This window comes from Nelusetta ayraudi, unplaced genomic scaffold (genome assembly GCF_046127955.1).
Source record: "Nelusetta ayraudi isolate G7.1 ecotype Tasmania unplaced genomic scaffold, CSIRO-AGI_Nayr_v1 ptg000130l, whole genome shotgun sequence".
NCBI lineage: Eukaryota > Metazoa > Chordata > Actinopteri > Tetraodontiformes > Monacanthidae > Nelusetta > Nelusetta ayraudi.
Genome location: NW_027466180.1, coordinates 1101247 through 1113939, shown reverse-complemented (window position 1 = coordinate 1113939; position 12693 = coordinate 1101247). Strand labels below are relative to the sequence as shown.

The following is a 12693-nucleotide window of genomic DNA, read 5'->3' as shown; positions in this document are numbered from 1 at the left end:
GGGAGGATTTCGAACCTGCTGCTGCGTCGCTGCAATTTAGTCTCGCAGCTCTTCATCTTATTTTCTTTTAAGGGCCTCTGACCGTCCCTGTTGAAAATTATGAAAAGCTGGTGATCCTAATTAGATAGCTGGCAGCAGATTTTGATCCCCGATGCTGATGCTTGGGAAAATATTGGTCTCATCAACGACACATTGACGTTGTGATTTGTTGCCATCTAGTGGACCGAAATTGCAAGCAGTGACTTTCCATTCCATCTCTTCTGTGCGTCACATTTTGAAGAGTATTGCGTAACACATTTAATGTGAACAGCAAAATTTTAAAATTGATTTTACCATTTTGTAAACGATGGAAACTGAGCATTGAGAAGGCAAAGATTCAGTGAGACCGACGGACAAAAGAAGAGACGAAACCAGAGCCAATGACTTGATTTAATCATAAGGTAAACGTTTTATTCAAAAATAAATTACCAGATATCTTTAAAAGGCCGACATCGTCTCCAACCCACTCGTCACGGTCAGATCCTCCCACGTTTCTCTTAACATCAGAAAACTAGATGTGAATCCTACAGCAGCGACTTATCCTGAAGCAAATCAACACAAGAGCCACTACGACTCCACACTATCAAATGCAAACGCGCTTATTTAAATACTTTTATTTGAGACACATGTTTTTTTTTTTTTTTATCATTCTTGAGAACACACACAAAGTAAAAAGACTGGCGCTTGAGGTGTGAAATCATGGATGGAATCGTTAAAAAAAAAAAAAAAGAAGAAGAAGAGGGAACTCCAACAGCAACAAAATAGTGAGAAATATTCTCAGGGCAGGTTGAGTGAATTCAATGAAGTCACTCTGATAGTAGAGTCACTGACTGAGGCTCGTGCTGAGAGAGATGCTCAAAGACTCAAAGGTGACAAGACTGGGAGATATAATTTTCACAGTTGGATGAGAAGATTCCACTTATTTAACCTGTCAGATTTGTACCAACATGCCAATTTGGCTCTGGAAGCACTCATGGAGTCGGTTTTGAATATTACAGAATACAGTGTATGATTTAAACAGCTACGACAGCTATGTCAGGTACCAATCAATATCTGATTCCTGGGAAGAAAATTTAAATATTTCTTATCCGACATGTCAGTATTTGAATTAGTGCTGAAACTGCGGTCCAGACGTAGAAAACTACACCGATGGACCTGCAGCTCTGTACAAGTTTACAACAAGGAGAATAATGCAGCTCTGACGAAAAGGCAGCGATTGAGAAAAAGGGTTCAAAAGCGAGAGGCGTGATTGGCTCCATGGCGACAGAGGGCGGGGCTCGGCAAAAAGCTCTCTGCTAAACACTACAGCGCAGCAACATACAGAACCTGTTGGCGCAGGTCAAACGTCAGCCGAGTGGTATTGTACTTGATGTTCCAGCCACGTGATGTCAAAGGAACAACACAGGAGGAGGAGGAGGAGGAAGAAAAGAAGAAGAAGAAGAAGAAGGAGTAGGTGGTGGAGGAGGAGGAGGAGGAAGAAAAGGAGCAGAACAGGAAGCTTCCTGATTTCGATGAAAGAAGACGAGCACCATGATCTCCTCCCGGTCCTTTGTGTTTTCTCTCCGAGTTAATTAGGTGCGCTTGTGCTCTCAGAGAACCTCAAAGCTCGGAAGTGTCCGGCCGCTTTAACGTTTTTTTTCTTGAGATTGCATCCATGGATGGTAACAGCTGCCCGTGGCGGCGGTGTCAGTTTTCCCTGAATGACGGCTCCTTCCTGAAGTGAGGACAGTCCTACCGGCCCTACACTGGGCTCTAGATTGTAAAAATGCATTGATTGCAGCATTGGCACGATCCACCTGTCAGGCACTGGGGGGCGGTGTAGAGCGCAGATCCAGCCGATCCTGGTGGTGTGGCAGTTGTTCGGGAGGGGGGAAGGGGAGGGGCAGGGGTGGAGCAGCTTTGGTGTGGAACTAGTTCTGCGGTTGAAGGAGCTCATACTCGAAGCGAGTGGGCAGGACGCTGATGAAGACGATGACGAGGGGAGGGGGAGGAAGAGGAGGAGGAGCTTCAGTGAGTCTTTAACTTGGCGCGCTGTGACACCTGTTCCGTTAGACTGGCCTTGATGGAGTTGACCACCGTCTGCCTCACGTTGTCTTCCATGTAGTTTTCGCTCAGCGGCTTCAAAACCTGCAGGAAGGAAAAAAAAAAAAAAACGCGTCAAAGAAATTTCAGAGCGACTCGACGCCACATGGCGTCAAGACAGTCAGAGAGCCCCCTCTAGTGGACAATTTGTGCAAAGTAAGAGTGAACCAGCAGACACCGCATGGCAATACAATGATTAGTATTAATAATATGACTTGTTTTCTTTGTCATATCAAATTACAACTACAAAAGAAAGAAGAAACTATGTTTGAAAACATGATTTTGCATTTCAAATATTAATATATTTTTACATTTGTATTTTATTTGTAATGCAAAACATGCTATAATCACATCATCCCTGGTAAACAACTTGTTCTAGGTATATTATGACCATCACGGCATCTACAGGTGAATTGCTCTTTCCTGCCGCCACACTGTTATAATCATATTAACTACCCGTGTGAAAAATGTTCAATTAATTGCGACTAATTTAACCGATTAAATTCTTAAAGGACAATTAATCAACTGATGAATTGTTGACAACCCTAGCTGTACATCAAGCTTTTGCCGATAACAAAAATCATAAATCAAGCCAAATTCGACACACTGGACCTTCCATCCACCTACCTGTTCCCACAGGGTCTCGGCCACCTGGTCTATCAACATCCCCACCTCCCGGAACTCCCCGGAGTATTTGACGTAGGCCCAGGCGCAGAGCGACAGCAGCGTGGCGCCCATCAGCAGGTTGGCGAGCGCCGCCAGCGCGCTGAGGCCCACGAAGCCCGTCACGCCGGACACCACGTAGGTGACGAACATGACGGCGAAGAGCGTGGCGGGCGTGCGGGCGGCGTAGAAGATGTTCTTGCTGTCGTTGTGGCGGGAGAAGCTGCCGTAGGCCTCGTCCAGCTCCGCCTCCAGCTGGCTCTGGTAGCGCTGGCAGAACTCCTCGCCGCCCATCTTCTTCACCGAGCGGAAGTGGCGCACCGAGTGCTCGCGGAACTCCTCGTGGCAGCGCTCCAGGTCGGCCGGGGCGATGTAGGGCTTGTCGCCGCCGCACAGCTGGTATAGGTACACACAGGTATACATATATATATATACGTATGTATGTGTATATATGTATGTATATGTGTGTGTGTATATATTTGTGAGTCTTGTTTCCTGCTGCTAAAACATTTCTGTCATTTTGAAGCAACTGATTTAGGTTCATACTATTCGAGTTAAAATTGTGCTATAAAAGCAGTTTGATTACCTTAAATATTTAAAGTGATAATTGAAAGGATATCTTGTTCTTTAAATGTTGACTGTATATTTTTGTTTCTATTTGAAGGTTTACAACCTGAAATTTCCTTTAAAAGAGGAAAAAAAGGAGTCGTTCCGGTGCATATTTAAGGCTGAACACCACAGATTAACTTGGCTGACACAAAAATGGAATTTTACCGTCTCCATGTTCTTGCCGTACAAGTCTTTGGCTCCTGCCACAGCAGTCAGGTTGTTGGCTTCTGCTGTCGCCTGGCCAAACAAGAGGAGAGAGAGAGAGAAAGAGAGACTCAGCAAAGCAAAGGCCGATCCTGGAAGGATGGGAGGAGGAAACAGTCCCAGTCCCAGTGTGACCTGGTCCTGGTGTTGACACTGTGGCTCACCTGCAGCATGGACTTTGGGTGAGGCAGCTCCTCACCTTGGTAGATCTTGATGTAGGCCTGCAGGGATGGAGAATAATGATAATGATAATGATGATGATGATGATGATGATGATGATGATGATCAGGATACATTTCATCTATGGAGCGCTTCTTGAAGTTCTCAAAGACACTTTACAGAAACAAGGTCAAAACAGATGGGAACTCAGTACCTTGAAGTACTCCAGCAGGTCTCTGCAGGTGACTTTGCTGCCGCCGATCTCCTTCTCCACCAGGCGGTGGGGGGCCAGGAGGAGGGGCACCAGCGCGGCCAGCTCCCTCTTGAAGTCGCCGTCGATGTCTGAGTGGGACACACAAACCAACACAACCTGCCGTGAGCGTCCTGCTCTGTGTATATTTTTCCGTTCATACACACACTGCCAGTCCAGTTTGGACGCACCTGTTTCTTCTTTATCTTCACTACTTTCTACACTGTAGATACACACTGAAGACATCAAATAGACAACCAAAATATGTGTGTATATGTATGTATATATATATATATATATATACATATATATATATATATATATATATACATATATATATACATATATATATACATATATATATATACATATATATATACATATATATATATACATATATATATACATATATATATATACATATATATATACATACATATATATATACATACATATATATATACATACATATATATATACATACATATATATATACATACATATATATATATATATATATATATATATATATATATATATATATATATATATATATATATATATATATATATATATATATATATATATATATATGTATAGCCACCCTTCATAGAATATATATATATACACATATATATATACATATATATATGTATATATACATACATTCTATGAAGGGTGGCTATTCTGGATCATCTAAAATATAAAGCTTGAATCTTTGAACGTTCTCACCTTTCAGCCTGCCGTCAAAATAGGGGTTGGTGGACACCTTGAGGCCCGGGTGTGGCAGCAGGAAGCAGCCGATGTTGGAGAAGCAGGAGTGGATGTGCTTCCTCACGTTCTGCAGCTCCTCGTGCTGGTTCTGCTTCACCTGTCGCCGGGCGGACGAGCGTCACTTGATTAACACGGGAACGCGGTAAACGCAACCAATCGCCGAGCAAATTTGCACACGTCGACTTTTTGACAGACGGCGACGTTGAGCACGTCTGCGCTTTAGGAGTGAAAAAAAAGAGTGAAGTGAGAGCGACGGTGAGCTGCGGCAGCGGCGTGTGAAGAATCGCGGGGAAGAAAAGCAGAATTTCCACCTGCAGTCGTTTGTCCAGGAAGTTGTTGCCTCCTTGCAGGCCGTAGTTGTGTTCGTAGGGGTAACTCCAGTCGCGGATCAGGAACATCAGCGACTGAAACACAAGGACTGAACAATTAAAGGTACAGTGTGTAAAATTTTTAAGGAGTATTTAAGGAAGCCTGCCTGACAGCACATTTCATATTTAATTCACTGTCAGATGTATTTATGGGCTGTATGTTCAGCAGCCAATATAAAAATCATAAGTCAAGCCACATTTTACACGCTGGACCTTTAAAGCCGAGATTCTGAAAATGTGGCTGGATTATCCCCGCTGGATAATCACTGTTGTTGTCACTGAATTTGTATTTGTCTCATAACCTATTGTCAGTTGCCGTTAACTCAATGAAAACAATGAGAAATGACAGATTCAGACAAGTTCACACAGCCGTCAGACAAGTTCACACAGCCGTCAACAGCCAAACTCTACCTGGAAAGGCTTCAGGTAGATTTCCTCCATCGCCAGTCGGCCGTATTCTGTGAAAAGCTTTGCATGAGAGAAATCACAGTCAGATCAGTTGAGGAGTTACTGGTGGGGTTTTTTTGTGCTGACGTTTCCTGCAACTAAAAAAAACAAACAAAGCAAAAAATAACAGAAAATAAAGTCAACCAACCTGCAGATGCTGCAGGTCGTCCTCTTGGATGTTCTGGGAGAGATTGTACACCTGAAAGTGAAGGACAACAGCAGCAAAACTGTATTATTATTTATCCTTGCCTTCTGTCATTAACAAGAGAAGAGAAGGAGCAAAAACAAGATGAAATACAAGGAAGATAAATAATGTTCATAATAACCTGCACAGAGCTGGTCATGGTGCTGAGGGCGAACACGGTGGCACAGTCCTTGATGGTGGACTGGCTGTCGAAGGCCCCCTGGGTGTCCACCAGCAGCACAGCGACCTGTGGGCAGGGAGGAAGACGCACCTCGCTCATCAACTGCCTGCAGCAGCGAGGAAACGCAGCCGTGAAAGAAACAATGAGAGGCGATTGGTGGACCGAGCGCCCACCTTGCTGCCGTCGGGCTTGTCCACCACAAAGACTTCGCTCCAGATCTGGATCCCCGTGGTCTCCCGCTCGCAGCCGCCCCTCCAGGTGAAGCCCGTCAGCGGCTCGTCGTCTCCGCCCATCCAAGTCTCGCCCTGCCGCAAAACAGGTCATCAACCACGTTTAATTTCACCGTCATCGTCATTCCGCTCTTCAAAGGGAAGAGACCATTGTTACTGGGGATGCACCGATGGCACCAATACACTTTTTTTACAGAACAAGTACTTAGCATTATGGTACTCGCCGATACTGAGTAGTTGACAAGGCCATTACACATTATAGAATTACTTTGATATAGGGATGCAAGTTATCGATTATTGATCGACTAACAATTAATTGATCAGTGGCGATTTTTTCTGAGAACCTAAATTTCACAATGAAAAATTTGTTTTTCCAGAACAAGTTTCACTGCAGTACAAACACACATTTCACAAAATTGTCATATACATACACATGCATACAACTGGTATCGGTGTTGTTGTATCGGCATGTTTTTTTTTTTTACGAGTACCAGTAGAGGACTCAACCCCGGTATCGTTGCATCTCTAATCTTTACCACAGACAGGAAAAACCGCAAAAAACAAATTGTTTCATTTGCGAGACAAAGCGTCGCGACAACCCGGTCATATTTCTGAACATATCTGATTGGACCTGCTGCAACACACCAGTCCATGGCGATGGACAGCTGCGAGTTGAATTCCGGCCTTCCTCGCCGTCTTCCCTGTTGCGTGCGTGCGTGCGTGCAATCGAGTGTGTGTCGGCACAAAGGAGGAAATGTGCGTGTGGAAAGTGACCCGGGACACTTGCATGTGCCCAGCTGCCACTGGAGGGTCTTCAGGACCACATGTTGAGTCTCAAGTCGCAGCGAGACGCACAGCTGTTGCTCAGGAATGTGCGCATGTGCTTTGTGGGCGCAGGTGCGAGAAATATGACCTATTAGTTAAACACAAACCAGGCAAAAAAAGTGGCAAGTTAGTCTGCTTTTCATGTTTAATTACTCTTTTTATGTTACTTATTAACTAGAACTGATACTCACTTCCCCATTTTCTCTTATTTTACTCCACATTCTTGATTGATTAGTTGGTATATTTTTAAGTATTTCAACTACAAATTTTATTCTGGTGTGTTTTAACCTTTTCCTTTTTGTAAAGTGTCTTTGAGGACTTTGAAAAACACTCTATTAATAAAATGCATCATAATAATAATAATAATAATAATAATAATAATAAAAAAAATAATGATAAATCTGTAAAACGTAAAGTATAGACAAGAAAATGTAAGTACTGCATGTCAAAAATAGATCTATCAAAACCACCAATAACTTGGCAACTGTTAACCTTATGTGCAATTACGGACTTAACTGAAGACTTGTGAGACCGAAGATGGGTGTTCAATTATTATGGGATATGAAAGTCAACCCTGGTTGGCCTCACCTGACTGTGCATGTAGCGCAGCATGAAGTCCAGCAGGAAGGACTTGCCCTTGCGGAAGGCCCCGGCCACGGACACCACCACCACGTTCAGGTCCTTGACGTGCTCCTGCAGCAGGATCCTCTCCAGCGCCGCAGCGTCCAGCTCAAAACTGTGCTCGTCCTCGTTGGCCAGGACGATCTGGACGGGCCGGGCCTTCTCTTCCTCTACCGGGGCCTGAACGCATCAGTTAAAAAAAACAAAAAACAAAAACAAAAACCTGTTAGAGCTGGATGAAATAGTGGTCAAATACACAAAACACGCAACAGGAAAAGAGAGGAAAGCTTTACCGTTTCTTCCTCAGTCTCCTCCTCCGGTGTGGAGGTGAGGCTGGCATCGTTGTCCGGGTTTCCCAGCAGCAAGTCGTCCCCAAAGTCCTCTGGCGGGGCTAAAGGAGGCGTGGTCTTCTTGAGAGAAATCGGCACATCTTCCACTCCACTTGACCCTAAAACAAAAAAAAGTCATGCGTGTAATATTACACTGTTAGGTGACGGCATCCCAGATGGATGACATGGGACAATAAAGGTGAGTGCAGAGAGAAAAAACAATGTGCAGACAACGGTAATGTAACAAGAAGTGGGTCAGTGTCCCAGATCTGGCCAGGCTGGGTTACAGTGAGGATGTGTCAGAATCAGAACCAGAATGGCCTTCATTGTCGTCATACAATGTATAACGAAATTGAAAAGCTCAGACAATTTTAAAGAGAAAAGGACCGTTTAAAAAAGTGCAAAAACTCTGTATTAGGGATACTAATGGATTACCGATTAATCGTCAATTAAGAATTTAATACTGTAGATTCAATTAAATTAGTCACAATTAATTTAACATTTTTTACACTGGCTCTCGGGAAGAAACGGCGCAAAGAGCCTCATTGTCCACTAAACACATTTAACCATCAACACCAACTCGGCACACGCGACAATTACAGCAAGAATGTTGCTGACGTCTACGGTGCATTTGTACAGGCAGTCAGGCTGAAGTATCTGTGAAAATCTCCGATGCCTTGGCAGTGCACCAGCGCTGAACAGGTAAAACTGCAGGCGTGGAGCATTTCTCATTCAAATACTCGAGTGATGAGACATTCAACCACTGCCCTGCCGCCGCCGCCGCCTCTCACCACAGACAAATTTAGGCAAATGGACAAGACCCAACAAATCACTCTGATTACAGCCTGACTGGCATGCCCTCATTTGCACAAAGCGCTTTCACAGTACTGCGTAATGACTGTTTTACAGCCTTTTCTATTTCATTGTAATCTACTAAAGAAGTCCCAGGCAGTAAACAGAAGGCTACATATGCTGTCCTCCTTCAGAAGAAGTGTAGTTTTTAGTAGGGATGCACCTACGATACCAGTATCAGATATCGATTCCGGAGTTGACTACTCTACTTGTACTTGTAGAATACGTGGCGATACCAGTTGTATATGCGTGTATATGACTGTTCTGTCATATATGTGTTTGTGCTGCAGCTGAACTCAGCAAATTTGCTCTGCACCCAAATTAGCCCCGCACATTTCTTTAATCTGCGGCAGCGCAGGTTCCGCACAATTTCCCATGCAGCACTCGGCCTGGATGTGGTGGCCCGGACACCACAGCGTGCAGGGGACCCGGACAAAGACGCCATTCTGCCTGGACCGCCAGGAATCCGTACGGCCGTCTCGGGGAGAATGTGTGTGTGTGACGGGGACAAAATGAGCAGGGATAAAAATGCGAAATAGGGGAACAGGGAAAAACATGCTGACAGGCACCTTCAGCGCTGGTGACAAACCGGCTAATGCAATGTTCAACTCCTCAGCGTGTAGAAAATGAGGGCAGAACTAAAATTAGCAGCATTGATGCTTATCTTATGGCACTGGGCAGTTGTTTAACACCCTGTGTCTCCTGCTGCCTGTGCAACAACACAGGAGTTACAGGGAGGCAAGTTCATATCAAGTATAAAGTATGAAAATAAAATTAAAAAAACAAAAACATTATGAATTTATTTTAAATGAGAGCTTATCCTCAAATCTCACTGGCTAAAAGTGTGTCTAGCCTACATCTCATCAGCACTGTGTCCCAGATCAGCGCTCTACTCCCTGGACTCCTGCACTAAATCTGAAAAATGGTCCACATGAACCTGGCAGGCTGGCCCACACTGAAAGAATAGAGACTTCATCTCCCTGGCTTCTGGAGGAGATCCAGCGTGGGAACGAGCACCTTTCACATTGCCGAGATGAGTCACGCAAGACGGACGCGCGTGCCAACTGTACAATTAGTCAGATCCAATTGTTCTCCAACAGGGTTTGACCAAGATGTTTACTGCTGCTGGAGAAACGCACCTAACGCACCATTTTCACTTGAGGCAAACTGGTCACATGACCCCCGTACGTCACGTCTGCTGACGTGTAAATGCGACAAAAGCGTTTCCATGACACTTTTGCGATATACCTCTAAATCGATACGTCTAAAAAAATAAAATAAAAAACACCTCACGAGAGCGTCAAACCCTTTTAGCCATAATTGAGAGATTTCTTTCCCGAAATTTAGGCATCTCCATGACCAGTTTTTTTTTTTTTTTTTTATCGCGATATTTAGGTTTTGTGCAATTCTAGGGGTGATGGAAACCCAGCAACAGTTCCCAGAAGGCAGAAAGGCTCCTGCCGCCCATTAAGATGCAGGTGCACTGACTGGCCTGGATGCTGCTGGTGCCAACAGACATGGCCCAGCTGGACAAGAGTCAATGGTGAAGGGGAGGGGAGGGGATGGGATGGGAGGAGGGTCTCAAACGTTCAAGAGCGACTCAACGGCCAATGGGGAATATCTGCAAGGACAAAGTGCAGCCTGAGAAAAGCAGCAGATTATGAAAGTCTGTCCAGTGTAGGGCCAGCTTGGATGGTAGTGTAAACACAGGGTTATAGAGATAAGGACAACCTGGCCATGTTGTTCCAGCCAATGAGCCTCGCAAGCTTTTGAAGGTTGTTGTTTTTTTGTTTTTTTTGTAGAGTAACAACAAACGTAGAGTATGCGGGAGGAACAAGGTTAAAATTAAATTACCTTTAGTAAACTGAGAGGTCCAGAGTACACCGGAAACACCTTTCTCCATCATGCAAAAGTCAGACCCTAATTATCGATCAATGATAATTTATTACAATTACAAGTGCTATGTACACAACAACAAAATCCAACAACTACTGATTAAAAAAAAAAAAAAGATTACATTGAACGTTATCATAGGAAAACACAATCGGCTTTGTTGCAACTAGATAACAAACGCTGCGCCAATGTTACGTCTACGGACAAACTGGGCACGAAAATAAAACATCCGATTCAGGAGAATCGGCTTCAGGAGATTAAAACGTGGTTCTTGTGTACAGCACGGCTGAGCGCTGGCGCCGCGACAGGAAACGAGCGTGAAAGGCGGACTGTTTCAAAGTTCAAGCGGGCGGCAGACGGTGGCCGTTCCATGAGCGTGCGGGGCGAACGGGCAGAGAGCATCGAGCGACCCGCTGGTGACCGGTGGCCGAGTCTCCAGCGGGTCCGGCTGCCAGGTGAAAGTGTCGACCCCCCCGGGAGCTGCTGGGGGCACACCGGTGCCTTGCGGACCCACTCAGCCACACCGATTATTTGAAATTAGAGCAGTTGAACCGATTGTGAAGCATACAAATAAAGTTGAGAGTGTCTTTTATGGATGAGAAAATCGCTTCGGAGCCGAGTTTAATAGCAATATATATATTTATAAAAACTAGTTGAGAAGTGACCGCCAGCCAGGCAGTGGCGCTCTCGACTGACAACAGATGGCTGGCTAACGGGAACGAGTTTCCGCCACTTCGGCGAGAAAAACAACTCAAAAAAGTTGTTCAATCCGGCCGGCTGCCGTCGCCCGGCCTATATCCACATGTACCCCGGCGGCACGACACTATTTAAGTCGACTTGTACCTTCGTGGGCGACTCGGCTGCTCCGGCTGGAGTCGAAGTGATTTCTGCTCCTCAGCCCGCTCACCTCCGCCATCTTGGATCGACTGGACTCGCTTTACGCGTCTGACGTCACAGGAGCTGTTTTCCTCTCTCCCGTCTCTCTTACTTGCTTACTCCCGTCTCTCTCTCTCTCTCTCTCTCTCTCTCTCTCTCTCTCTCTCTCTCTCTCTCTCTCTCTCTTCTTGATTCTCACGTTGTAGGTTCGGCTGAAGTTGTCCGGGGACTTTTTGTAGTTCCGCTGTAAAGTTGGAAATTCATTACAGCAGCTGTCTGACTGTATCGCTCTCTATCATCACATTAGGGACAGTCTAGGCTAATTTGCTTACTCGAGCAAATTCAATGTCAGAGGCCCCACAGCTTAAACTCGGTTTAAGCTAAATGGGTTTTTGAAAGTATGTGAGGCTTTGTGCTCTTCATCCCGGTCTCCTGTGATTTTCAATTATCCAATAAACTGTACATTAAAATAAACCCCAATTCAAGCCCACTACTTAATGCCCTCTGCTTCATCTTCGTGCTAAAAACTGATAATTGCTTCACCTCTCACACAGTTGTCTTTCTGAGAATTCTGTAAATTGGGGCAAGCAACAGAAGTAAATAATGGACTTTTGAATTCACTGGCAGGCTGGTGTCGTCTTGACCTGTGAGCACCCCGTCATCGACTTGTTAATGTCAAGAATGTCTGTTTCAGCTCCTAGGATATGAGACGAAAATCTACCAGGAAATTGTCAACGTTTCCTCAATTCTGATCTGTCTGGAGCCTGGGACCTTCATTTGGGGCAAAGCCACAATTTATATCCCCCAAAGGCTTAATGACAACGGCCACAGGACAGTCATTGAGGTAATGGCAGCAAAAATGGTTTTATTATGAATTTATTGGACTAGCCCGTTGGAACATTTATACCCTTATAGGCAGAAAAGAAAACTTCTGTAGTACTGCTGTTGTACTATGGATAGTTTGAAAAGTGACTTGCTTGTTTTATTTTGCTCATGCACTTGCAGCTCTTCTGTCCCTCTTGTGGCCTGAAATAGGCATGGTAGCACACTTTCCCCCTCAGGGGAAGAGATTATGGTCAATGGTTTTCTTTGTTTACATTGGGACAG

At 44.7% G+C, this 12693-nt stretch overlaps 1 protein-coding gene across 1 annotated transcript; it reads right to left on the bottom strand.

Annotated features, from left to right (window-relative positions):
• Positions 1–424: 424 nt before the first annotated feature.
• Positions 425–11699, bottom strand: atl2 (atlastin GTPase 2). Its single transcript, XM_076050848.1, has 14 exons — positions 11554–11699; positions 7930–8084; positions 7604–7816; positions 6134–6265; positions 5922–6026; positions 5744–5794; positions 5560–5616; positions 5092–5184; positions 4739–4877; positions 3971–4098; positions 3762–3818; positions 3559–3630; positions 2749–3180; positions 425–2166 (listed from the first exon to the last, which is right to left on the bottom strand). The coding sequence occupies exons 1-14, from the start codon at positions 11624–11626 to the stop codon at positions 2047–2049; spliced, it is 1827 nt and encodes a 608-aa protein (XP_075906963.1). The 5' UTR covers positions 11627–11699; the 3' UTR covers positions 425–2046.
• Positions 11700–12693: the final 994 nt, after the last annotated feature.